The sequence below is a fragment of the Malaclemys terrapin genome, chromosome 12 (assembly GCF_027887155.1).
Source record: "Malaclemys terrapin pileata isolate rMalTer1 chromosome 12, rMalTer1.hap1, whole genome shotgun sequence".
In the NCBI taxonomy this organism is placed as follows: Eukaryota; Metazoa; Chordata; order Testudines; family Emydidae; genus Malaclemys; species Malaclemys terrapin.
Genome location: NC_071516.1, coordinates 3,344,053 through 3,371,020, shown reverse-complemented (window position 1 = coordinate 3,371,020; position 26,968 = coordinate 3,344,053). Strand labels below are relative to the sequence as shown.

Here is a 26,968-nt window from a genome sequence, read left to right as displayed (position 1 = left end):
GGGCTGCGCCGGGGGGCCGTGCCCTATAGACTGTGCCCTATGGGGTGGGGGCTGTGCCGGGGGGGCCGTGCCCTATGGGCTGTGCCCCGTGGGGTGGGGGCTGCGCCGGGGGGCCGTGCCGCGTGGGGTGGGGGCTGTGCCGGGGGGGGCGTGCCCTATAGGCTGTGCCCTATGGGGTGGGGGCTGTGCCGGGGGACCGTGCCCCATGGGGTGGGGGCTGTGCCGGGGGGGGCGTGCCCTATAGGCTGTGCCCTATGGGGTGGGGGCTGTGCCGGGGGACCGTGCCCTATAGGCTGTGCCCTATGGGGTGGGGGCTGTGCCGGGGGGGCCGTGCCCTATAGGCTGTGCCCCGTGGGGAGGGGGCTGTGCCGGGGGGCCGTGCCCTATGGGCTGTGCCCCGTGGGGAGGGGGCTGTGCCGGGGGGCCGTGCCCTATGGGCTGTGCCCCGTGGGGAGGGGGCTGTGCCGGGGGGCCGTGCCCTATGGGCTGTGCCCCGTGGGGAGGGGGCTGTGCCGGGGGGCCGTGCCCTATGGGCTGTGCCCCGTGGGGAGGGGGCTGTGCCGGGGGGCCGTGCCCTATGGGCTGTGCCCCGTGGGGAGGGGGCTGTGCCGGGGGGCCGTGCCCTATGGGCTGTGCCCCGTGGGGAGGGGGCTGTGCCGGGGGGCCGTGCCCTATGGGCTGTGCCCCGTGGGGAGGGGGCTGTGCTGGGGGGCCGTGCCCTATGGGCTGTGCCCCGTGGGGTGGGGGCTGTGCCCCGTGGGGTAGGGGCTGTGCCGGGGGGGCTGTGCCCCATGGGGTGGGGGCTGTGCCGGGGGGGCATGCCCTATAGGCTGTGCCCTGTGGGGTGGAGACTGTGCTGGGGGGCTGTGCCCTGTGGGGTGGAGGCTGTGCTGGGGGGCCGTGCCCTATAGGCTGTGCCCTGTGGGGTGGGGGCTGTGCTGGGGGGCTGTGCCCCGTGGGGTGAGGGCTGTGCCCTGTGGGAGGCTGTGCTGGGGGGCCTGTGCCCTATAGGCTGTGCCCTGTGGGGTGGGGGCTGTGCCCCATGGGGTGGAGGCTCAGGTCTGCATCGTGGAGTGGAGGAGCTCCAAGCATTTGATGGAGCTGGGGGGGGATGACAGTAGGGTGTGTGGCTTGTGGGGGAGGGGCCATGGGATGGGCCACTGCTCCCCCTCCCCCCAGGAGTAAGGGGGGGAAGGTACATGGAGGTCTCCGTTGTGGATTGGCTTGGGGGCAGTCCGTTGCTCGCCTTTTGGAACCTGGCTTTTGCGAGGCTATGAAGAGGCCTGGTACAGAAGGAGTCTCTCCTTGCGTGCGTGCCCCCTAAGTGCTGAGACCAACCCGCAAGAGTCGAGAGCAGACGCCCCCCCCGGACTAGGATACATGTTTAAGGGGTAACCGTTCACTGCAGCACTTGAAGCAGCTGCTTTGTAGCTCTATGTTCAGGCAGTCCCTGGTGGGCTGTGTAGCTTGAAAGCTCCTTCGCATGCAATATTCTGCTAGGGATCGTCTCACTTTGTTCTTTGCTGTGTGTCTTCTGATGGGTTCCCTAGAGACAGGTGTATTTAGCAGCCCCACCCTTGGGTGTAGGTCAAATAGGAGGTGCTTTGGTGAAGTTTCTGGGTGTCCTACTGTTTGGTTGGCTCTGTGGTCTAGCAGGAGGGCCCGCAAGCGACTTGCCCCGTCATCTTTCCCTAATGTCTCCAGTGTTCTACCCTTCTCAGCCAGAAGTCTGTTCCCTTTGATGGTGGAAAAGGGATAAGCATGTGGGATGGCGGCATGGAGTCCAAATGTTGTGTGTCCATCTACATTACAGGTGTCAAGAACCTGATTGTAATAGGATTCCAACTTCAGCGTAGGCAGGACTATAATGCGGTCAATGTCTTGGTGCTGTCCAAAGCTTCAGCCACAGAAAAAGGGGAAGGTCAGGGGACAGTGTTTTAACTGGGTCTCAAGACACAATTGTATTAGTGTAGAGTGTAAGTACCATGACGTGGTTGATAGTGTCTCCTTTACACAAGAAGTCAGAGGTAGTTCTCTGTTTTGGAGAATCCTTTCTGTGAAGGAGCTGTTCATTCTGTGCTCTGATCAGGTTATTCTCTCTCTCTCTCTCGCCATAAATTCTTGACTAAACCTAGTTGTAAAGTCTTCCTGACAAGCAATTAAAAACATTAAAACTGTGTAGAAGGGTTGGGCTTGCTGCTCCGTGGCTCAGAAATATCTGAGCAGACTAACCTCTCTCCACAGCCGCACGCCCTGTAGTGACACATGTTCTTGTTCCTGTCCAATCCTCATTCCTTGCCTGTTACCTTTAACACTCTCCATGATGTAACATTGTGCATCTGCTGGGACAAGCAAATAACCTATTTTACCCTCTTTGGCGATTCTTTGCCGTCCTGGTTTGACGCCGGATTGGCTGTGATGTAAAATGGCACACCAGCTCAGCCAACCTGCAGCTCTCGGTTCTAGGATCAGCGCTGTAGCTGTGAAGAGGGGCAGTGGGAGATGCCAGCTGTCGTTTGGTGAGCGATGGATGTTTGATGACTTGGTTGCCTGTCTCTGTTCTGGCTTGGTAGTGTAGGACTCCCAGTTCGTGGTGGTGGTCATTCCAAGGTCTTTCTAAGGCACACGTTGCTATAGCTTAGCCTATTAGCACTGTCTTCAGTAACTTCGTCACTTTTAAGATAAATAATCTCAGATAGTTCTCCCCTGTCTCCAATGCTCCAAACTCTAGTCTTCCTCCTGTCCTAAGGAAAGAGGGGAGGTGGCAGTCTCCTGGGGCTGCGACTGTTTGAAGAAGAGCCACTGTCAGGATGGGGTGAGGAACGCCTGGGTCCATCTCCCTCCCCCAAGCTGTGGAGCTGTGCCCCTTACAGTCCTGCCCCATGGTGGGGGGAGGGGCAGGGGGAGGGGAAGGTTCCAGGGTACGGTGAGGCTAGATCTCTGTGCTGGCTCCTGCAAGGCTGATGGCTCACAACCAGGCCATCTGCTTCTCCTTCCTTCCCCGTTAACCTTTTAATCGGGGGCGGGGTGGGGGAGAGGAAGTGGGGCTGCCTCTTTTGCCGGCAGCCCCATTTCCTCTGCCAGTGGAAGAACAAAGGGATGGCTGGCAGGCACTCAAGTGGCTCTCGGTGGGCCAGCGTTGCCGCCTGCCAGCCCTCCGAACTCCCCAGCAGCATCCCCTCTCCCATCCCTATTGCGAGCCTTTACTGGCTTTGAGGCAGCACAGATGCTTCTCCCTGGGATCCCTTCCTAACTCCTCCCCACAGATTCATTCAGGGTGAGTTGTCCCAAGTGTTTCCTTCCCGTCCCATCCCCACTACAGATCTCAGGCTACTTTCGAAGCAGCAGCAGCCTGTCTTCAGTGCTGTCCCCCCCACCCCGTCCGTTCCCCCCCCCCCCCCCACTTATATTCTAATGGCCCTTGGGGCTGAGGGTTTGCTCTGAATTTTTGGTTCCTTGAGAGAATGGCAGCTCAGCAGTGAGAGACCCTGGTCTGCTGACCCCCCAGGACAATGCCAGCAAAACTCTCCAGTCTGCGCAGTGGCTGTTGGCTCTACTACCCCCCTCTCCCTGTCCGTGGGGCTTGTCAAGAGCAGGATGAGTCAAGGCCTGCTGTGCACATTGGAGAGGGGACTTGTGTCCTAAATAAACGTTTCAGGCATGCACAGCTCGACTCCCCTGTCTGCTGGCTATTTAGTAACATTCCTGGAATCTAGAACCGCGTAAACGAGAGCACTGATTTGGAGCGCATTGTATGCGGTTCCCAACAGGTACCTTAAAGGGCACAGATATGGGATTAATCCCCAAATCAGAATTGTCTGAAGTGCAAACAGCTTCTCCTCTTGGCAGTGAAGGAATTTCCGGTCCCAAGGCTGCATACTTGTAGCTTTCTGTAATGGCTCACAATTGCTACATGGCAATGCAGGTCTTATTTAATTCAGCTTCATTACGGTACAGTTCTGGAGTCATTTGATTAGAAAGTTATTTTTTGTCAAATATCTAGTTCTGAAACCATTATTGCAACATAATTAAATGGGGATCTTTGAGAACGGTCTATTTAATAGTATCAATGTACCTATTATGTTGAATTTGAAAAGCGAGAGAAGCTCAGGCTCTCTTGCATGGATGTGATTAGCAAGAGCAAAGCAGCTTCGTTTCGCTGGGTGCAGGTAAACCACAGCGTTCCTGTTTCTTTGTCCTATTTGGTTTCATTTTAACACATCTGGTTCTCGAGCGTGGTGACTTAGGTAAAAAGCACGTATTGCGTTTGCCAGCAGTCTGTGGAGACGTCTCTCTAGGCTGCCACTTCGTAAGTATGTGTTCAGGATGTTGCTGTACCCGTTCTTTAGCAATAGAATGTGTGTACTGCACGTGTGTGTGGGGGGTGGGCTCTGGTCCCCAGGGTGGCTGACCCAGCACTTCCACAAGGGTTTCATTTTATAAAATCGGTCAAACTGAGCGTTCATGAAAGATTGACATCCTTGGAGCTTGATGTGTCTAATCCGCACAGGCTGTATTCCTGGGCCAGAGCGGCCGTGTTCCCCTGAGCTTCCCTACCGAGGTATCTTGACCCTCTTCCACAGGGACCACCTCTAGCAGAAAGGGGATGCTCTTGGTTGAGTCCCCATTTTGGCTTTCACCATGGACACCTGTCCACCATGAACTAGACTTGGAGCCAACTCAAATATGTAATTGATCAAAATCAGCCACTCTATTGTAGGGTAATCAGTCTTGTGCCTGTCTTTAAAAATGGGGCAGGGTGATCCTGGCAATTATGCGCCTTACCACAGTGTCAGGTAAACAAGTTAGAAGAATAGTATTAAAGCACCTAGGAAAGCATGCTAGACCAACCAGTACCGTGTGTAAGGGGAAGTTGTCTCTCTCCAACCTGGGAGGATTCTTGGAGAGGTTAGTAATGCGGCGGCTAAGGAGCCCTGCTGGATAGAACACATTTGGGTTTTCAAAAAAGCCTTTGATAAAGTCTGTTACAAAAGGCTATTAAGGAAACTAAGTGGAGAGTAAAGTTCTCTCATGTATTAGAAACTGGCTAAGAGAAAATAGTGGGACTGAATAGCTGCTTCTGAACGGGGAAGTAGGTTAATTGTGAGGAGTCCGAAGGATCCGTGCTAGGGCTGGTTACTAATGATCCGGGGGGGGAGGGGGGGGAGTAGGATGGCAAAGTGTACTGAGGCTGCAGTTATTTAGCCCAGTTGGGACTCGACGGGATATAGAAGAGCCACAGAAAGACCTAATGTAAGTGGGAGATGGGGTAACATGGTGGGGATGTTCACATAGCGCTTCTCATTGTGGTGTCTGCACTCCAGACTTCTGGCTGGCCGTGGTAGGTGGAGGGAGTTCCCGCTTCCTGAGGGTGAGCTGGGTGAGAGCCGGAAGGTGAAGTTTAGTGGCGGCAAATGCAGGATGTGGGATACCGGAAGGGAGATGTAGGTGTCACTGTGGCCAGCTCAGTGAAAACACTTGCTTCATGGTGCCACTGAGAAAGAGGCAGTCAGGTGTGCGGCTGCACTGAGGGAAGGACAATATCCCCAGGCTGTTGTGGAAGTTGGTGGTAGCCTGGCCTGGAATACCGCGGTCAGTTTGAATCATTCGCATCTCTACAGCACGTGGCAGAAATTAGAAAAGGTCAAGAGAAGGGCAGTGGATGTGGAAAAGCTTCTGTAGGAAGAGCCTAGAAAAATTAACACTGGCTAACTTAGAGGGGAGATTAATCAAATAGTGTCCCTTAATTAATAGCACCTCACTGAGCTTGTTAGGAGTTTGTTTGAATTGGTTTGAAGGTTAGAATCTGTCCAAGTAGGCTGTAAACTGTTTGGGGCGGCGCCTGGCACAGTGGGTCGCTGATCCATGATTGGGGCCCCAAGGTGCTGCCATAAATACAAAGCATGACTATTGTCTGTTGTTAGGAAGAGATTTCCCTCACGGGTATGTTGTTACATAACTGTCCATTGTGGGGTTTAACACCTTCCTTTAGCATCTGGCATTGGTCACTGGCAGGATGCTGGACTGGTGACCTCTGGTGTGCTGCTGTTATCCACAGGCTACCTCTGTTGGTCATAACTGAGCCAGATTGATCATAGCTGACCTAGCGTTGCAAGGTTTCCTGCCCCTTTACCAGTCGTTAGGAAACGCAGCTGGCCTGAGCAGAGGTGTCTATCTTAGAGCATTAGGATGACATAAAGAAGAACAGGAGTACTTGTATCACCTTAGAGACTAACAAATTTATTAGAGCATAAGCTTTTGTGGATGACATAGGTATTCTGTTCATACCTCGTGCAGTAAACCGTGCTAGTGCAGGAATGTTCTTTGTTTTCCATGCCATTTCTCGCAGCCTCTTCTCCAGTGAGGGCCCTGTCTACCTTGACGCTGCTTTTCAGTTTAGGAGATGGAGGGGCCTGAAGCTGCTGGTTCATCCAGAGGGCAGGCAGATTTCAGGCCATCCCTCTTCCAGCACTGTTGACCAAGAGGGCAGGGTGCTGTGCAGGGGAGCTTAAGCTGGCTTGCACATTGCATCTTGGGAACGGCCAAGTGCATGCTGTCTGCAGCTCCTGAAGCAGACCCAAGGGCTGTGTTCCGGGATCCCTGGTGCAGGAGGTAGATTGCTTTCTGGATTACATGCCCCGCAGTACTAGTACAATGCCTTCTCTTTCGCATTGCACAGTAAACATAACCCTGTCTGCGAACCTTAAACTTCCTGTTGGCTTGGTTTTGCTGTCAGCAGTTTGTGCCATGATCTCAGAGATCAGGCCTCCAAAGAGGAATTGGTACAAGACTCCACATCCTTAATGGCATGGGAACAGCCTGCCTGAGGGAGTGGCTCTTGCCCTGGGCCAGGCAGCCACACTTGGTCCATGGAGGGGCCTGGGCTGGAGCTGCGGCATGTCTGGTGCTCGCCTTTGGAGCTCACTACACCTCCCCTCTGATGTAGCCCAGAGCTGTTGAGTTGCAGGCTCATTTCTTTTTGAGGGGGAGGGGCTCTTGAAGAGGGGAACCTTGCATGAGAGGCGATGCTAAGGGAGGGTGGGGGACACATCCTCCTGTCTCCTTTGCAGCTGGTTTTGCTCTGTGGTTGTTTCTAAAGGCGTGTAGACCTCAGCTAGCGACATGGTTTGCAGTAACATGCCAGATGCAGCACGTTGTCCTCTTGCTCAAGGGGCCGAATGAGAAACATCCAGTCCAAACCCGCTACAGGAGTAAATACAGAAGGCCCAGGAAGCAGAGCTCTGCTCATGGGAGTCGGGAGGAAACGTCCCGGTGGGCAGCCTGGCTCTCTCCCACCCCAGCCCTCTCCACTGCCGGAGAGCAAAGGAGGGGGCTGGGGCTCCCAGGGTGCTTTCCTGCTTGTGGGCTCCATTTCAGCCTCTGATTAGTTGGTGTCTTGATGCTTCGCCTCCAGCCACTGGAAGGAAAGAGTCTCTGGTCCCAGAGCATCTGAAGAAAAGGGGTAGCTGTCTTCGCTACTCTGCCCCTCTTTTTCGGGATGGTTCTCCGCCCGGCATAACTCCAGGATCTGCTAGAGCTTCCCCAATCCGCTGCAGTGTGGAAGTGACTTGATTTTTGACAGTGTCACAGCTGCCCAGAGGGTTCCAAAGAGCATCTGTGAAACTAGCATCCTGTTAATTTCCCTCTGCCCCAGGGGGCAGATGTGAGCAGAGGCACTAGAGCCATGCCTTTGCAGACTCAGGAAAACACTTCATCGGGTCATACTTGGAAAGTGAAGCTCTTCAGGGCTGGGGCCACATTTCCCTGTGCACTGCCTGTTACAGCGGTGCCCTGATCCTCACTGGGGCCTCTTACATGAGTTTAAATTCTGCAGGAAATTGGATGCCTTGGTGTCCATCCCACTGCACACATTGGCCAGGGCAGGAGGCGGTTCACTGGTGCACAGACTTCGAGCGCTGGCCTGGCCGTGGTGCATTGTACCTGAATGTAGAGCAGGCAAGGTTAGGGAATAGTTTCTCCCTTTATGTCGCTATAGTTTGCAGTTGGCTTGTGGGAACTCCCTAGCACGAACGTCGTAGCCGGGCCATGAGGTGCTCAGCTCTATGCCGAAGTCACAAGCTGTAGGGGAAGGAAATCAGTAACCTTGGTGCCATCCCTGGTGCTGTAGGCATGCACGCCACCAGGGCCGTGTGCTAAACTGAGGGTGCAGAGACGCCGGGGAGAGGAAAAGAATGGCCATACCTGTCCCTTCGGAGCGTGAGGGCTCCTGTGCCACACCCCTCATTAATAGAATGCTGATAATTGGGAGAGGAAAGAGGAGCTGGGGGAGGGAGGGGATTATCAGCGAGAGGGAAAGTTCACTCCCTCCCTCTTTGTGCCGTTGCTCCAGCTGGTTGCAGCACCTCCCTGGCAGCATTGTGTTCTGCTTCCCGGAAAGGAAGCCTTGGAAGAGAACATCGTGGTGGTGGTGGGAGAGGGGAGGATAGCGAAACACTGTCCAGCCTGACCCTGTAAAACTACCAGCCTTCTGCTCCCTGCTTTGGCGCGGCACCCAGTGTGTGGCTCAAAGGATTGTGGGATTTGAGTGAGGTGCAGCAGACGGTGGCTGGTTTGTGGAGCCCAGGTGCGAGAAGGCTGAGAACCGAGAGGGATTGTATCCCCGAGAAAAGCAAACAGTGACTACTAGCTCATTGTTCCCTGGGCCAGGCCGGTGTTTTGCTTGGCAGGGCTATGCCGGTGCTGACTTGCTGAGCCAGGGACCTCGGAGTTGAATTCTTTGGTGCAATGAAGCTGCTTTCCAGGCATTGGGCACATTAGCAGTATTTGCAAAATCCCTGGAGCTTATTCCTGTAAATGAACAAAACTCCAGCAAACACAGGCCTGCATGGAGGTAGGGTGGAGTGCTAGTGGGTGACCTGAATGGAGCTGGACAGTACCGTGTGAGAACTGGGCTAATTGCAGTTAGATCTCCTCTGACACTCAGCAAGGCACGGAGCTCCTCTTAGCCTGCCAGCACGCTCTGTACTCGCAGACAATCCCCATTATCGGCCGGCTCGCCTACGCTCTCAACGGGGCAGCGCCATGGCGGAGCCTGGGGCGCTGCGAGCTAGAATGGGGGCCGGGCGCTCTGTGCTTTGGTTTTTTCGCTATTGTAAGGCGATGGTAATTACAGCACTTTGGGAGGTACTCTGGAAATGTTCTGTAATGGATTGTACAAGAATGGTCTCCACACGGCAACGTGCTCCAGCCTGTTATTAAATCTGAACTGTGCCGTGCGGCGAGGGCTGTTTCACACAGGTTAGAAAGTGTGTGGATCACTGTAAGGCAGATTTCACTTTGTGTACCTGGCTTTGGAATTTATTTTGCCTTTCAAATGTGCACTGCTGGCTTCGAGTCTTTAGTCTCGGAAAGGCAGGCGGTGCTGCCTCAGCACTGCTGGTGAGCGGTGAGCTAATGGGCCTCGTTTGGAAAGGCCTTGTCTCGCTTGGTGTGGGTTTGTGTCTATACCCCTCGGGAATGCTGGTTGGATAGCAGCAGGCGGTCTGACGAGCAGGGATCCCACCCGCTGAGTGTGGTGTTAGCAGTCCTGTCGCATGGTTGTTTTGACAGGGCCGGTCAGGGACAGCCGATTTGAGCCAGTGCACACGCAACTCATTCCCAGATTGATCTATCAAGGAGCAGCTCATCTAGTCGGCATTGTGTAGGGCGAGTTCTTGTGCTGCTTGCATCTCCCTTCACTGGTGTATTCACACATGCGAGGAACTTCAGTGGTTACTGCTCTCCCAGCACGGGGCTTTGTCTGTCCCCTTCCTTCCATTATATTGCTCCTCTCCAAGCAGCTCTACCCAGACCCATATCCTTGGCCCTCCCACCCACTTCCTATTTGGTTATGGCCCTAGACACTCTGGCTGCTGTGATAACACAGTCTGAAGTAAGATGTAATTTGTTCTCCCCGTGTACACAGTGCATTTTGTCCTCTTGCCCCCGGGCAGTGACTCACTGTCTGCCCTGATTAGGGGAAATCTCTCTGGACAGTGTCCTGCTGGACGAGACAACGGATTTATTTTTCCAAGAGTAAAACAGCTTCTGTTGGGGAAAACATGCTTGTTTTTGAAGAACTGGGGAAAAGAGGAGTGTGGGTAATGCAGTTAGTTAATCATTACACTCTTGGTTACTCTTCAGCCTGTTTGTAGTAGCTAACTAGCCTGTTCCAGTCTGGTGCCTGTGGGGGTTGATTTCTCAGTCACCTGTTGTTAGCGGGATCCAGGGCTCCTGTAGAAAGGAGACCCGTCCCTGGGCTAAACCGCCTCAAGCATCCTTTGTCGCAAACTGATAGTGTGACCCTTTAGTTCTGCTTACAGACCCGCTTCATTGCCCTGCTTCGGTTTAGTGAGCACAACGATTTCCTGTGCACCTTGAGCCCCTAGTTCTGTGGCTGTTCTCGGAAGCCCCATGGTTTGGATTTCTTGTGTTGGTGGGGTCCCAGCTCAGTTCCCCTTGGAACTGGCTAGACTGTCCCCTGGCTGCCTCTGGCCACGTGTGGAGGGCTAGAGGAATGTGTGGGATGAGGACAAAGCCAGTAAAATGGGATGCTGACTCCATGAGAACACCCGGTGGTGCAGAAATCACTTTTGATGCATTGTGTGCTCCAGGCTCCTCTCATGTGTGCAGCCCCCAAAGGGCTTATTCCTGGGTTGGCCGTTTGTGTAAGAAACTTGGCCAATGGACAAGCTCTGCTGCTTGTATAAGGCAGTGAAAGCTCCCAAGTTTCCCCAAGAAGGTCACGGAAACTCCAAGGAGCAAGGGAGGGAACTGCCAGAAGAGGAGGAAATTCCTCCTTTGCTTGTGTTCAGGAACTATATTTAGCCCCGAGGATGTTAACCTTGCCTTAGCCGAAGTACCAATGCACTCACTGTGGTAAGGGCGAGGTACAGGGCTCCCTCAGAAGAGGTGTGTATTCTGCACCTCGCATAACATGGCCCCGATTCTGGCTGCAGCTTGTGGGTTCTTGTGCGCTCAAATCCAAACTGAAACAAGCCAGGGGATCCAGGAGAAACACCTTGATGCGAGTGCCTCCATTACAGCTTCTAGCAGCGGAGCAGCGTGGGTGTGCTGTGCAGTGTTGGCTCTCTAAAAGCCCTGCCATCTCCCCTCTTAGCTGGGTGGGGTTGGTAGCGCAGGAGCCAGAAAGCCTGGCATTCACTGCACAGCTTCTTTCAGCTTTGCGTGCCTGGTTGGCATGGCAATTGGTGGTTGCAGATCTGTGGGCATAAGCGAGAGGAGCGATTTCTCTGTGCTCCTACAGACTAACTGGGGATTTTGACCTTGTGAAGAGCAAGGTGCGATCAGGCCAGCAAGAACAATGGTGCAGTCTGCTGTGCGACATGACCCATCAAGGAGCACCAGGCGATGGAAGGGCTCTTCTCCCTCCCCACCGTCATTGTTGTTCCCATCTTTCTTCTGGGCTCGTGAGGCTTGCATGTGATCTGACATGTCAGGAAGCTGTTCCTGACCCAGGAGGGAGTGATAAATCCACCTGTTCTGTCTGAACATTTCTTCTCTCCGTGACCTTAGCTTCTCCCCTTGCATTGCCAGCTAGAGAAGGCATAGCATCTGGAGTTGCACTCAATTTATTGGGTCCAGCTGCAAGTGGTGTGTGGGAACGTCTTCCCTCTGGGAGCTCTGCAATCTGGGCTGTGCATCCTGTGGGAGCATCTGTGCTTGAAAAGCTGCCCCCTGGAGGCCAGTAACTGAGCTCTGCTGGGAGCCCACCCTGATGCCAGGACTGCAACGTTTGGCATCGGTGTCTGGGAGCCAGTGCCCTGCTGTTCACATGGGTGGTCAGACTGCACCAGGGTCTGATGCGGCGTGGGGTCTTTTCCATGCTGCGTGTTTGACGTATTGCTTCTCTTTTCAGGTATGCTGGAGGATGGGAAAAAGTTTGATTCCTCCCGCGACAGGAACAAGCCATTCAAGTTTGTGATGGGCAAGCAGGAGGTGATCCGCGGCTGGGAAGAAGGGGTTGCGCAGGTGTGTTGCTGTGTCCCTCTGTCTGTTGCGAGGGCAGTTTGGAGATGAGCAGCTGAGGATCAGAGACGTGGGAGAGACTCATGCTTGCGGCATGTGCTGTTCTCTTCTTTTCCCCGATCCAGGATTTTAAGTGTGGGAGTAAATGTCACCTTCTGCCTCACCGCCTCCTGGATCTGATGAGCTCAGTGGGGTTGGGCCTGCCAAGCCCTTCAGTGGGACACCTACAGGGTGTCAGTGACTCAGTAGGTACCATCTCTCCTGCTGAATCTGCACTGACCCAACGTCCCAGCACAGTCTCTCAGATGACAGACCCAAAGTGGGGCTACCATCTCCCAGGCTGCCCCTCCTGCTTGGGAAGAGCTCCCTGTAAACATCTGCAAAATCACTGTCCACCATCAGATCTCTCCTTAAAACTCTTCTTTGCTATGGTGCCTACAAAAAACGGGACAGTGGCTGGCTGCTGGTGTTCTCAGACCATCGCCTGTCATGCTGACCTATAGTGCCTCACTGTTTTCCTTGGGGCTCCCCTGTATGTCTGTATCCATCTGGCGTCTCAGCTTATACTTAGATTGTCAACTCTGTGGGGCAGAGACCATCTTTTGGTTCTGTGTTTGTACAGCACCTAGCACAGTGGGGCCCTGGTCTATGACGAGGGCTCCTAGATGCTAGATAGTAAATAAATGTGTCCCTGGAAAATGGAGCCCAAGGCATGCTGTAGGCGGGAGAGTGCAACCTGTATTGTCCTGGCCAAATTCCAGTTGGGTTCCTGGGCTCTGCCCTGCCCCCTTTGAGACCCTGCAGTTTCAGTAGGACGTGGATACTTACTTCCCATCGTTCCTGACTGTGCAGGGCTCACACTTCACCTTGTGTGTAGCAGTCCCTGCCTAATACAGAGCTGGCCAGTATCCTGAGGAAATGGGCTGTGAGCTCCCCTTCTCACAGCTCATATGAAGGGCATCTTCTATTCTGCTTCCTCTCCTGAGTGCATCGCCTTAACCAGGATCTAAAAATAGGACGTGTAGCCCATTTTCAGTGTGTGTCCTTCGCTTTCCTCTTTCAAATGCTCTTCCTACTTCCTGTTATCTACTCCCCACTGGCTTCCTGTGTCTCCTGCTGCATGCCCTGTGCCCAGGGCCTTGGGCCTTGCTCCTGTTCCAGGGTGTGTCACTCAGATTTGCATCCATTTCACTGTCAGTCTTCTGTGTCTCTGTAACGGGGGGTGTCGGTCTGCCCTGCTCTTTTGTCATCTCCTCCTTCCGCCGAGTGTTACTGTCTCTGCTCTGCTCTCCTTTCCCCACCTGGCTGGCCCAGCACATGTAGCCAGAAGAATGATGGTATTTTCTAAAGCACCAAACTCCCATGGACTTTCACTAGCACCTGGGTGCCTAACTCGCTTGGGTGCTCTGGAAAATCTCACCCCAAGTACCTTCCACCCGAAGTGATGGGGGCGAAATGTGTGCTGGGGTGGGGCTTCCAGGGCATTTGTGGCTTGGAGGACTAACCATCACTAGGCAACGGGCGTGCCCTTGTGGCTGTTGTCCTAACATGTCCATGTCTAGGCAGGGGTGACAGGAGGAATCGAAGCCAAGTCCGAGATTTCCCCCCAGTCTCATTCTTCTCTTATTCCTGGCTTTCCGCTGCGCTTTGCAGAGTGCTCGTGGGTGGAACGCTGAGCTGTCTCCGCTCAGAGTGGGTGGCACAGGAGGCTTCGTTAGCTGCCTTTGTCCGCACAGCACATGTGCGAGTCCCCGTGTCTTTGGTTGACGTCCCATTCAGCATGCCTGTAACCCAGCCCCTGATCAGAGCAGAACAGCTGTCTGCTGTAATGCTGGTTGGGTCAGGAACTTGGATACAGGTGCATATCTCTTCCATGGTTTATGCCAATCCTCTGCAGAACTGTGGAGCCTGGCATCAAACTTAAACTAGCTGAGGCTGCGGGTCTTTGACTAACCAGAGAAAGGAGCATCTGCCATGGTGCTGAAGTACCGTGGGCAGAAAGGTTAGTGCACATAGCTAACGTATTCTCTTCTCACAAGAATCATGGGTGCATTCATTCTGAGTGAGGTGATTCGCGTGTTCGTCTGTAATCTAGTCTAAATGGAATTAGTTCCCACACAGTCACCACCTAGATCCATCAGTAGGAGCAGGATGGAATCTGAGCACGTACAGGAGATAAGTGATTTCTTCTCCCTCTTTGTCTTCAGGAATAACCTGAGGAGGAGGATGGGCTGCATTGCAAGGGCTAATTATTATTAATTATCTGTGTTACCCTAGTGCCTGGGAGCCATAGTCATGAAGAGATGCTGGTCCATGTGCTAGCGCCGTACGAACCCTGAACAAACGGCGGCCTCTCCCCAAAGAGCTTACAGCCAAAGTCTAAGACAAGATAACAGATAGCTACAGACAGGGGAATACAAGGAAACAATGAGACTTTGTCAGCGTGACGGGCAGTGGTCTGAGCACACGAGCAGCCTGACCGTGGTCATTGTTCTGTTGTCTGTTCCCTGAATGATGTCTCCTCTGTGCGGTGGGCAGAATGCCCGCGTGCTAACATCGGGCGCTGCCCTGTGGGTAGCTGCCCTGGCTAGAACATGCTTTGCGCTGTCGAGGTGCCTTTGCCTGTTTTGGAGTTTTTGCATTCGTCTGACTTTGTTCTGTGTCTTTCCACAGATGAGTGTTGGGCAGAGAGCAAAGATGATCATCTCTCCAGATTACGCCTATGGTTCTACTGGCCACCCAGGCATCATCCCCCCAAATGCCACGCTAATTTTTGATGTGGAGCTTATGAAATTGGAATGACAGGAGGCCCCTTCCTCAACTCCCTGTTCTTGGGTAGGTGAAGGCCTGGTGACCTCATCTCAGAGGAGGGGAAGTAGCATCAGTCAGGAGTGTGTGGGGAGGAGGGGACGGTGTTGCCTGTAACAGGGTTTGAGGGAAGTAGACGGAGCCTGCTTGTGTGTAGAGATTTGGGTGGCTTGGCCTGCTCCGAGGTGAAGCAGAGCATAGATCTGCTCCTAACCCAGCACAGCAAGTGGGACTTCGTGGGGCAGGCGGGAGAGTTAATTGCAAAAGCCGAACATGCCTCAGAATGCGCCTGCTCCGGGCTGCAATGGTTTTGTCTTCAAATCCCCTCACGTAGCCCAGTTACTCCCTCCAGGGGTCTTGGGACTCCGAGTTGGGCTCCCTCCGCAGCCCACTTTGATGCATTGGCTCCTCTTCTCTCTCCTACAGGTTTGGCACATGGAGGACTCCAGAATCTCGGCTTCAATTAAAATGCACATGACTTTGTCTGGAGCTTTTCCTGATATTCCACGACACTCGTTGTATAACCGTATCCCTGATTGAATGTGTCTGATCACTCAGCTTTGCTTCTGACTCTTCCTCCTTGTGTTGTGCTTTTATGTCTTTTCAACTATACGTCGTAAACCTCACCATTTTGGGGGTCAAATTCTTAATCTTCTTTTTGTTCTGGGTATAGATTAAGTTGTGTATGATGGAGCATTTACCAGTAAGTACGCTGATGGGTTAACCTGAGATAGGAATTGTTTGAACAAAGAAAACCTGTTAATTTTTTGGATGCAAATATCTATTGTGTATTAAAAAAAACAAATGGCTGCTGCTCCAAAAGCCATAGCTCTCGAGGCACTATTGAGGGCTGATTGACTCTGCTTTCCAGAGTCGTTCTAGGCTAATGTATTTGTTCCCTTGGCTGAAACTGGGCCCCTGGGAGCGACTCGCTTCCCCTTTCCCGTCTGCCTTGTGGAAGGACAGTTTCAACGCGGTGTTGATGCCCCAGCAGTATTTTTCCTCCAGGGTGGCTGGGGCTGCCCTGACAGCTACCCATTGACTTTTCCATCTCTTGGTTATTTTCTCTTGTATTTCAAAGACCTTTTTATCTTTAGCCATCAAAGCTCTGCAACTACCTAAATTCAAGAACTTGAATTGAACTTTTAAATTGAAGGTGCTGTTTACGGGGGGGTGGGGAAGGGGGGAGATACAAAAAGAAACCAGCCCACAAGAGAAAACCCAAACCCCAGTCGTCGTCATTACGACTTAGACCTGAGTGTTCTCTACCAAAACTTGATGCTGGTCATCACAGCCTGCAGCAGTCTCACGTATGACGCACAGCTCCTGCTCCGCTGCGGTCCTTCCCACTCGCCTGCCTCTGCCCTGTGTAGTAATTTTTGGTAAGAGAAATTGCCGCCATCACGTCCTCCTCCACCACATTAAAGTATCACGTTTTATTATTGCAATAAAATGCTTTATGCTGGCTTTTCTCAACTCCTGTGTCGGGGGTTTTTCGCTCGCCTCTCTGCCGCTGAGCCCGGCTGGCTAACAGCGCGCTGACACGGAAGCTGGGGGTGGAGGCAGCAGATCTGTGCGGATGCACAGCTGCCTTCATTGGCTGAGGTGTGCCAGGTCTCTCCAGAGCCAGGCGTTTGAATTCGGTATCTCGGCCCTTTCGGCTCAGAGAGGCTGAGAACTTGCCTTAGACGCCTTGAGTGTCAGTGACAGGGCAGCCTGCCTAAGTTCACATAATTGCATTACCGTAAAGCTATTAAAAGTATCACCTTGCAGGCGTTGAGGGGGGAATTGCCTTCACCTAAGCACCAGCTTGGAGCGTTCGAAAGCCCTGGCTGGAATGGTTTATCCCTCGGTCTCAGGGCATTGGGCCAGGGCTTAGCGTTCCAGTTCTCAGCCTGCACATGGGGCGGGGAGCGAGCCCTGTTTCTGCACGGAGGGGAGGGTGGTGGTACAGCCCTGAGCAGGGAGCACACAGGGCTCCCGAGGCCTTTCTGATTCCTAGCTGATTAGTGAGAACAGCAGCCACGAGCCCCGCCTGACGCCGGGAAAGCAGAGAGCTGCTGGTGACTCTGCCCAGCTGCTAGGAATTGGGTCATGAGTAGGGCAGGAGGTTGGGAACCCCTGCTGGGGAAAAGTTTGTCTGATTGTCACAGATGCAAAATGTTTGACGCCCCAAAGACCTTCTAGTTCCCCACCTCTGTCATCTCTCTTACAAGTGCCATGTCTTTCTCTCTGCCCCTCACCCCCCTTTTCTCTTCTGGTCACCCGCCCCTGTGTCCTGCTTGCCTGCGCGCTCTTCCTAACCCTTGATTACTTTTCTCTGTGCCGGACAGTGAATCTGGCCAGATTGTGTCACTTTTACTGCCAAGTGGGAGCAGCAGGACATTGAAATTGCTGCTTGTGCAAATGGAGGAAGAAAGTCAGTGGAGGGTGAGTGTGGAGCTGGGAGCAGACACATGGCTGTACCCGTCCAGAGGGCTTACTCTGCACCGGGGGTACGGAGAGGAGACCTGATGCTACCGTTTGTGAACATCAGAGATACCAACGTCGGCGGTTGTCCGTGGGAAGGAGATCAAAGTTACACCTTGGACTCTGGTTTAGTGGCTGTGCGGTAGCAGAAGCTGTGCAGCACTCATGCCCCTGCAAGTAGATTTGCCTAATCAAAATCCATCTCTCTAGCCTGTGTAGGACAGTCGGGCTTGTGCTCACGTCCTGCTGAGTTCCCTTAGCTCTTGGTCCATGGGGGTGGCTTTATTTATTTATTTATTTATTTATTTTTGGTCCAAGGGCATGAGAGGAATTTTGAGTCTTGAATTTGTTGAGGGGGGAAATGATCGCTAGTAAGCTAGAGAGCAGGGGTAGGCAACCTATGGCACGCGTGCCGAAGGCAGCACTCAGGCTACCCGGATCCTGGCCACCGGTCCGGGGGGCTCTGCATTTTAATTTAATTTTAAATGAAGCTTCTTAAACATTTTAAAAACCTTATTTACTTTACAATCAACAATAGTTTAGTTATATATTATAGACTTATAGAAAGAGACCTTGTGAAAATGTATTACTGGCATGCGAAACCTTCCATTAATCAGAGTGAAGAAATGAAGGCTTGGCACGCCACTCCTAAAAGGCTGCCGACCCGTGCTGTAAACAAAAACCTGAGGGGGGGGAATCTTTGTCTCTGTGTCAGGTGTTTTTGATACAAAATGAGATTTGTTTACATCAGTGCGGCCATATTGGCTCAGACCAATGGTCCAGCTAGCCCAGTATCCTGTGTCCGACTGGTCAGTGCCAATGCTTCAGAGGGAATGAACAGAACTGGGCAGTCATCAAGTGATTCAGCTCCAGCTTCTGGCAATCGGAGATTTAGGGACACCCACACCAGGGGGTGCATCCCTGATCATCTTGTTTTGTGCGGGGGGGGGGAGGGGAGCTGAAAATTCAGTTTTGGTTTGAAACAAACCAACTGTTTTTGGCTTTGGGATTTTTCAGTTGTTGCTGGAAAAAATCCATTCCCTGTCCAAAAGAGATGACCCTGTTCTGCAATGTGAGCAGCAGCCCCCGGCTCCTTGTGACTAGATCCAGGCCGTACTCCTGGCTCCTCATGAAACTGCCAAAGACCTCTGATGTTTATCAGTTTCAATCACATACTGATTGCTTAAAGCAGGCAAAGCACATGAGTCGCAGTTGATTTCTTTGATAGTAGCAGAAGCTTCCCTCTCGAGGGTAATTCATCCAGCAAAGGACAGAAGAGTCGTAATTACTAAAATGCTTCGTTTAATGAATACTTTACTTTTTTTCCCTGGCTTTAAATGTGAAATCATTACTGCTTTCTGTCCGGGCTCTCTGAGTGCCTGGTGCAAGATCATTGGAAGAGCTGAATTCGAGTAGCCGCTGCACTATTCTCCACCCCAGAGCTGGGCCAAGAGGAGGAGGGTTGGCATGAGGAGGCTGAGCTGTTGGCATTCCCTTCATTGGGGGCAGTAAGAACTGAGGCTGGGCATAGCCTCCAGTGGCCTTAATGTTCAGGTCCTCCAAAGATTTGCTTGCCAGAGAGGGAAGGGGGGAGCTGAGGGTGCTAGTGAATGAGCAGGAAGTATATATCTAAATAGAACTCTGCCTTTGAGGCCCTCCATTTTCACTCCGCAAGCAATGGTGCAAAGTTGACTGAGCTGAGACAAATCTCTGCTTTCACCCTTCCCCAAACCCGTGACTGGCTTTGTTCCTGGAGCGCTGGCCGTTCCTGGGCTGGGACGGGTGCTCCGGGGTCTGCTCCATGTGCAGTGGGGGAGTTTGCCCAGCACAGATCTGCACTCAGGTGGACTCTCCCCTGTGTAAGTGCTCTGAATTCTGAGTGCTGCCATTTGTGGACATCAAAGATCTCAACAGCTCAGCTTACAGGATTCTTCTGGGGTAAGAAAATATCAGTTGACCCCTTCTCAAGCTCCATCAAAGGGGGAAATGGGCAGACAACTTCCAAAGAGCTTTGTCCTGGTAGAGGGAATGGAGATCTAGAGCAGCGACCATAAAGCTGCTTGGACAGAAGTCAGATTTGCACCCTGCTCTCATCGTGAATGGGGCCTGTTCACCTACAGCCATCGCTCTGTCACAACGCGTCCTCCCTTGCCTTGTGACTTCAGCAGGGCAGTGAGTGGAGGTGGTGCTTAGGGATCTGGGCCCAGGAGCCATCCATTAACTGCGCTACAAGTGTGGATCTCACTCTGCCTTGTGAAGGTGGGTAACCAGTGGCATAGCACAGCGGAGGAGATTGGGGTGTGGAGAAGTTGGGTGACTTGCTCAAGGCCACGTGAGGAAGCAGTGGCACAGCTGAGCACGCTGAATCAAGCTTTCCTGAATCCCAGCTTCCTCGCCCGCCCATCCAGCAATTATCCCAGGGGCTGAGTCCCTTCATCAGACAGCAGTTCTGTGCCTCGCTTCGAAATTGTCACTATTTACAGTGCCAGTGATTCAGAACTCGAGGGGGTGGGGGTGGGATGGGGGGTTCCACCCTTTAAAATAGCGATTGAGTCACCATCTCGCCTCTGAGTTCCTAACAGCGATAATGAGGTACTGATACTCTTAATCCCACTGCCTCACCTGGAAAGGCTTTGGCCTGTCATTAAAACCTGCCCCCCCCCCCCCGACTTTCTGAAGGCCTGAGCGTGAACTGGGGGTAGAGGAAGTTGAGTGCAGGGCCGCACAGAGGATTCAGGGGGCCTGGGGCAAAGCAATTTTGGGGGGCCCTTCCATAAAAAAAAGTTTCAATACTATAAAATACTATATTCTCGTGGGGGCCCCTGCGGGGCCTGGGGCAAATTGCCCCACTTGCTGCCCCCCCACCCCACCCCCGGGGGGCCCTGATTGAGTGGGGTTTTCTAAAGCATCTATGGGCACTTTTGCTCTCAAGCTACTTTGATGCCTGTGAAAATCCTGCCTTACATTAAAGCTAGGGCCAGCTCCATCTTCCTCTGAGCTGTTAGCCTGAGCTGCAGCGTGGAGCCTGCCACGCTGAACGCGTCAGCATGGCTCCAGCACCGCTCTACTGCCCAGTACGGCTTGGCCAAAGCCCTGACCCTTCTCCCCAGGCTGAGCGGCCGGGTGCTGCCGGATCCCAGGACAGCAGTGCCTTTGTCCTCCAGGCGCCTGGGTATAAACGCTGCCCGGTGCCGCTCAGCGCTCCGTGCAGAAGGACCAACTCTAGGTGGGTGCTTGAGGCACAGATTAAACAACAGGCTGCGGGTTTCTTTGCTTTAATTATTAACCAGCGCCTGGCCGTGCTGCGTCCTGCGGAGCCCCGCGGGAGTATGTCTGTGCAGGCTAAGCAAAGGCCGGCTGGCTGGACCGGTGGAGGCTGCTTTCTGGCTTTTGGGGGAGTTTATTCTGAGACCAACGATGGCTCATTTTTAGCAGTACAAATGGCATGTCAAGGTATTTTCCCTGGACTGTATCAAGCCCTGGCCTCCTGCCCTTAGTGAGGCCGACTGTTAGAGCGGCACTCCTGGGCGCCCCGAACCCCACACGGGGCCAGTTCTGGATAGCTTCTCGCAGTGCGTGTCCAGCCCAGCAGTGAGTTTTCGGTCCCCGCCAGGGTGCCAGAGCCCACAGAGCAATCCCCCTCCTGCTTTTCAGTCTACTTTCCCCCTTCCCTCCCTCTTTGCCCTTCCCCCCCTTTATGTAACAAACGCATGAGTCACTGGGTGTGAATCTAGCTCCATGGCACGTGATTGACCTTTTGGTGCTGAACTCCTGTTCTGCCTCCATTTATTGTGGCTGTGAAAATACTGTAATCTGCTTCCCTGTCTTCTATCGGGTTCATAAGTGACCCCTCTGGCTCGCAGCCCCAATTCCTGTGCTACTTAGCAACAGTTGCCATACCGGCCAAGTGTAGCAACGTTAACAAGCGCTGGCCGTGCCGTGTCTCTCAGCCCATTGGCCCTCGGATGCAGCCTTTCCACCCACGGAGCCCAGGTGCAGGATGACGGGTTTGAACAGGGAGGTGATGTCATGAGCAGAGCGGGGTGTCATACGTGGCTGTTCCCCCCGGGGAGCTGTCGAGCGGGGGCTGTGCTCGAAGGGAGAGCGTGGGAGTGAGTTGGGGTGTGGGTGGAAGTGCTGATGCACGAGGGAAACACGCAGTTCCCTTCTGTGATTGTCTCTCCCGCACCCCAGTGTATCTCCAGCAGTGGGAGTTATGCATGGTGCAAATTTGGTCGGGGGTAAGTGAAGGAGCACGGAGGCCAGAAGCTACCCCCCCTGCTGTTCTCCCATGTGTGGCTAAGACAGCAGCTGCCAATCTCTCCATGCTGCCCCAGCAGCTCGGCTCTGGGAAAAGCCAGGAGCTCAATGCACCACGGGTGGTTGGATGGCAGTCCCGGCTCCCACCCAGCCACCTCTCCACAGAGCTAATTCCTCCAGGCGTGAGGGGCTCCGTGTTCCTGTTCCCGAGTGCAGGGCCCGAGGGAGGATGGCATCTATTTCTCTGCAACACCCACGAGCAGCCCAGGGCGGATGACTCCTCCAGCACATCCCAGGGCCTCAGTCACGTCACGTCCATGCCTAGTGCACTGGGACGTGGACCTGCTGCTGGAGAAGCCAACAGGATTTTTTTCTATTGGTGTCAATGCGGTCAGGCTTGGGCTGTGTGTCTGTGTCCAGGGCTGAGCACAGGGGGAGTGCTTAACAAGCAATCCGCCTAATTCTCTTGGGGGTAAGAGTCCAGCCCGGAAGGTGAGTCTGGCCAGTTATCCCAAGCGGTATCCTGACAAGGGTGGAAGCCAAGAGCGGGAATCTCAGGGTGCCCAAGGCCTCTTACTCTACTCTTGCTAAAGTAGGTCAGGACGCTCCGCTGCCAGGAGAGAGATCAACAATGACCAGCTGTATGAGCTCCATTGTTGTAGCTTTTTCCGGGGCTGGGCCTCTCTGAACAGACAGGGCCGGGTCCTGGCGACAGGATGCAGCCTGCAGGGACTGTGCGAGTTCCCATTTCTCTCAGCAGGGTTTGCAGAGGGAGCCCTGGCTGCGTTCTGGCATGTGGCACGTAGATTCCCACACGCTACGCGACAGGCAGCAGCAGGGACACGACAGAGGGACGGACTCCTTCAAAGTAGGGATGGTTTTTCAAAGGCACTTTCTTTAGCGTGAAATAGAAATCTGTGTCGGCCTGGCACTTCTCGCTTGGTTATTGTTGGCTGGGTCACTTGGACACTGTCTGGGTAAAACTAATATAGAATGGATAAAAAACCAAAATTCATTGTGTTACAAATAGAACCTCCGATTAGTGAGACGCTGAAATCAGATGCACTTGTCACCGTGTACGTGGAGTGTTTCCTTTTTGCTAAGTTTGGACTATAAATAAAAAGTGATCCTATCTTTTTTTTTAAAGCCCAGTAAGGGAAAAAGCCTGAAATGCATGGGAGTGTCTTTATTACTACAGCTCTTTTAATGTTGATAGATTACTGTCTGACAGAGAGGCAGGGGCTGGTGGCTAGAGCACGAGTCAAGGACTCAGGGTGGGTTCTAGGCCCAGCTCCGGTAGTGGCCTGCCAGATGACCTTGGACAAGCCATGTCACCCCTCCGTGCCTCAGTTTCCCCATCTGTAAAACAGGGATGATACTGACCAACTTTGTGAAGTGCTTTGAGATCCATGGATGAAAAGTTCTGTATGGCCCTGATCCTGTGAAGTCTTGGAAGGATGGTGGTCGGTAAGAGCTGGATATTAGTACTGTTACCCAGGTGAGTATTTCCACTGGGGTCTGCATGGCTACAACGCTCAGCTTGCGGGATCAAGTTACTGCCAACTCCAGGTGCCCAAAAATCTTGGGCCAAGCCTCCTGAAATAATGAGCTCTTTAAACCGAAGAACTGTGGGTTTTGTGGAGACTTGCCTGCTGGTTTTTGAGCCTTTAGGGGTCGCCTTTTCAAGCTTTTCTCTGCAGCAACGAGAGCTAGAATGGTTTGTCTTTTTAAAAACTCAAATGAAAGCTGAGAGTTGCCCACAGTCCCAGGGTTCTCTCTGAGGCGTTGAGATTTAAGAAAAATACCAAGTCTCGTCGGACTCAATTGGGAGGAGGTGACACTCTACTGGTAGTTTCACTGACTTCAGGGAGGCTACCCCGAGTGCGTAAAGCTTTGCAGAGTCGGGCCGGGGCCTAAGTGAGCTGCAGAGGTAGGGTGACCAGACCAGACCTCCCAATATTAGGGGCTTTGTCTCCGATAAGCAACTATATGCCCCCTTCCTCTCCGAAAACAGATGTGCCTCTATTTTTCACACTTGCAATCTGGTCACCCTGCGTGGAGGCAGAGCTAGTGAAAAACCTTGTGCAAACGGGCCTGCGTGTGAACAGCAGGCAATTGTCAAAGGGTCACCACTCAGTCAAATCAAATTCAGGTACACCACAGCTCTCAAAGGCCTTTCTCCTCAAGAACAGCTAGGTCCTTGCCATATTTAGCTTCTTACGCGCAGGAGTTTTAGCTGTAAAGTTAATCGGAACAACTTTGTATGTTTTTGGGGGGTTTCTTTGGTAGTAGGAGAAGTTCATCTCCCCACCCCCCTTCTACTCCAAAATGGCTCAACTTTTTCTTTTTTTTTCTGTTTTTTACCAGACCCTAAACCTGGACAATTTCAGTCCAAAAGGTGAAAGTTAAGATCAACTCAAAAGAGGCAGTTGCAACCTTAACTGGAGCAGTCCCTGCCCTCTGGCTAGCACAGATCCGCTCTCAAAGCCCTGTGCTGATATTAACGAATCCATCAAAATAGCCTCTTCACGGTAGCCCCGTTTAGAATCGCTAAGAATCTCATAACGAACTACAGAAATTCCTGGGTGAGGTTCTCCGGCCTGCGTTATGCCTGAAATCAAATGAGATTATCATGATAGTCTCTTCTGCTCTTAAAATCTGTGAAACAGAAGAATGTTCAAACACTTATTTAATGGCCAGAAATCAATTCAACTGCCTGAGCCGGAGAGCCGGCTGGAGCGTGCTCTGGGCCGGAGACAATCCCATCGTGGGCTGGAATGACGCCACCCCAACAAACGCCACCAGTGGCAGGGCGACTGACAATACACTGAGCCAATGAGACACAAGATACGCCGTAGACGTAAACTCCTTGGTTGTGCTGTAATCCACGGCGTGGGTCACGGTTGCCTAGCAGCTGTTGTTATGAAGTAATCTTTTCCTGGGTGTTGCCTGGCCAAGTGTGGCTGTGGTTTCTAGACAGGTTCACTTTCTTGCTCTCATGCCGCAGCAGGAGGCTGCAGAGGAAGGGGGCAACCTGGAAGATTTCCCGTTAATTGAACTCAAGCAGGGCAGGTGGGCTTCTGCAGCGCTTCCCGTGGCGTGTATCTCTGCAGAATCTGAGCCTGGCCGGAGTTTTACAAACTGATCTGGGGGCTCAGCTACTGCCCTGGAGCAAGTCTCTCCCCGGGGCCGGCAGCAGGGCGGTGCCTGAGGCGGTGATATATCCGACCTGCTGCCCAGCGGTGCTCGAGGCCTTGTGCTCTGTGGGAGTGGCAGGACTGGAGATTCAGGAGCCAGTGTAGGCTACAGGCCGAGCTGGATTTGAACGTGTCGGGGCGGCAGTAGCCTGTGGCAGGCAGCTGCTTCCAGCCGGGTCAGTTTCAGTGTCCGTTTTAATTTGAGCAATTCGGGGATCAGGACCCATTGATATCCCTAACAAAACTCCCCTTCTCTTCCACTGGCCACAGGTTGAGTCCCTGCATCCCAGGAGTCCTGCTTTGTTAAGGGGCCAGGGTCCCCCCGTTCCTCGATGTGGCCTTTGGATATTTTTAATCCTGGCAGTTTAACCTTTGCGGTCATAGCGAACAGCGTTGGCTCAGCGCAGCGCAAGGCCGGGGGAACTCCTGCAGCATTTCCTTGTGGCTTCAGCCCTGCAGATGGGGCTTGGCGACACTCTGACCTTGCTCCGGTTTTGCTCAAGGTGTGATGCTGAGAAAGCAGTACAGGTCTGTGTGTGGACACACTTATCTGGGCCAGCTAGGCCACTCTAAGCCACGTTTAAACAGTGATAGAAGTCTCCACACTTTTGAATGAATGAAACTGGCCGGGTTTCTCTCACTGCCAGCCTGGCAGCTGGAAATCAAGCCCTTTCTGGCTCAGCCAGAAAATCCTCAGGGGGACCCTGACTGAGCGCGCTGTGGGTGGAGGAACACAGCCCCTCCGGCCCTCCCGTCACCCCTGCAGCTAGCGACGGGTTCCTCTCACAGACAGAGGCCCGGGTTACAGCATGGGTGTTATGGAAAAAGCTTATCAGGGCTTCAGTGGCAATGACGCTCTTCCGGGGCACGCCTTCCCACGGCTGCTGCTAAGAATAGCCCGCTCCCCATGTGCCTTCCCCTGGCTGAGGTCCCCAGAGCCAGTGGGGCAGCATTCCAAGGCCTTTGGAGAAATGTCTTCTGTTGTGTAACACACCCAGAGGGCGTCAGGGTGACGTTGCACACAACAGGGTGGTTTTGCTAAACAACAAACAGGTTCCTGCACCCCTGGTATTGCCCCTGATTTTGTGCCCAACATCAGAGCAGCACAGAAAATCTGGGGGCAGTTATGCCCTGACGGTTGACCCTCGCTCCCTGATCCTTTCTTATTTATGCTGCGGTTTGCCCTATGCAAAAAATACTTAGCAGCCTCTTTCCCCCTTTGTTCAAACTAAACACACCCTTTGTAACCAGGAGGAAGCTGATCACAAGGGGGAAGTTCATTCAAATGCTGCCCAGACCACATGTGCATTTAACCTGAGCATGACCCTTGTGTTCCCTTTATACCTTTGAAATTCAGTGTGTGCCCAACACCCCTAGATGCCACAGAAATCCACAGCCCACCTCCCCTTTCACATCAGAGGGACCTGGTTGATCCACCGTAATGAATATTTGTGAGGACTTCTAGGCCACAAGCACCGTTACAAGACCGTCTCACCAGCTACCGATTTTTCTTCTTGGTTTCCAAAGCCTCACGGCATTACCACGTTGGCTGTTACGTAGGCTGTTGTAGTGAGGGCATGTGATCACTCCCCCAGCGGTGTCATACCTACGTGCTCATGGCCAGAGACAGAGCAGTGTCTAGCAGATAAGCGCAGGCCTGAGCGTCAGGAATCCTGGGCTCTGCTCCTGACTCGGCCACTGACTTGTGCAGCCTTGAGTAACTCAGTTTTCCCATTTGTAGAATGGGCTTATTAGTGCTGCCTGCAGTGGGGGTGGTGAGGATCAATTAACATTGGGTACGGCTGCATCTAGGGTGACCAGATCAGAGGAAGAGCATATCGAGACACCGGGGTGGGGGTGGGGGTGGGGGAAGTGTGCTGCCGGCGGAGCAACAACAACAACAACAAAATATCGGGACAAATTGCGTCCCAACCAGAGATCGATCGGGATGCGGGACAAACAGCTAAAAATCGGGACAGTCCCAATCTTATCGGGACGTCTGGTCAATCTAGCTGCATCCAATACCAGACTGGGGGCAGTTCTAATGCAAAGAGGGGAGAGCAACAAAAACCACCCCATTGCATTCTTGCATACACCCCCAACTGAACAAAACTACCCTGTCAGAGAATGAGTGCGCAATGGGGCAGTCAAACATTCGCTGTGCAACAGAAAATGAGGGTGTTAACAGATCACTCCCCAGTCAAGCCCAAAGGTACCAGCTCTAGGCATTGCGCTGGGGCATAGGG

General features: G+C 53.1%; 1 protein-coding gene across 2 annotated transcripts in view; it reads left to right on the top strand.

Moving 5' to 3' along the window:
* The window catches only part of FKBP1A (FKBP prolyl isomerase 1A), a 16,724-nt gene extending 452 nt beyond the window's left edge, over positions 1-16,272 (top strand). The window contains exons 1-4 of one of the 2 annotated variants that reach the window (XM_054045717.1): positions 2,411-2,519; positions 11,879-11,991; positions 14,662-14,823; positions 15,223-16,272. In XM_054045717.1, coding sequence (XP_053901692.1) covers positions 2,426-2,519; positions 11,879-11,991; positions 14,662-14,790 — 336 coding nt within the window. In that variant the 5' untranslated portion in view covers positions 2,411-2,425 and the 3' untranslated portion in view covers positions 14,791-14,823; positions 15,223-16,272. Of the gene's footprint in view, positions 1-2,410; positions 2,520-11,878; positions 11,992-14,661; positions 14,824-15,222 lie in introns of those variants that run through there. The other variant, XM_054045718.1, reaches the window with a different exon arrangement.
* Positions 16,273-26,968: the final 10,696 nt, after the last annotated feature.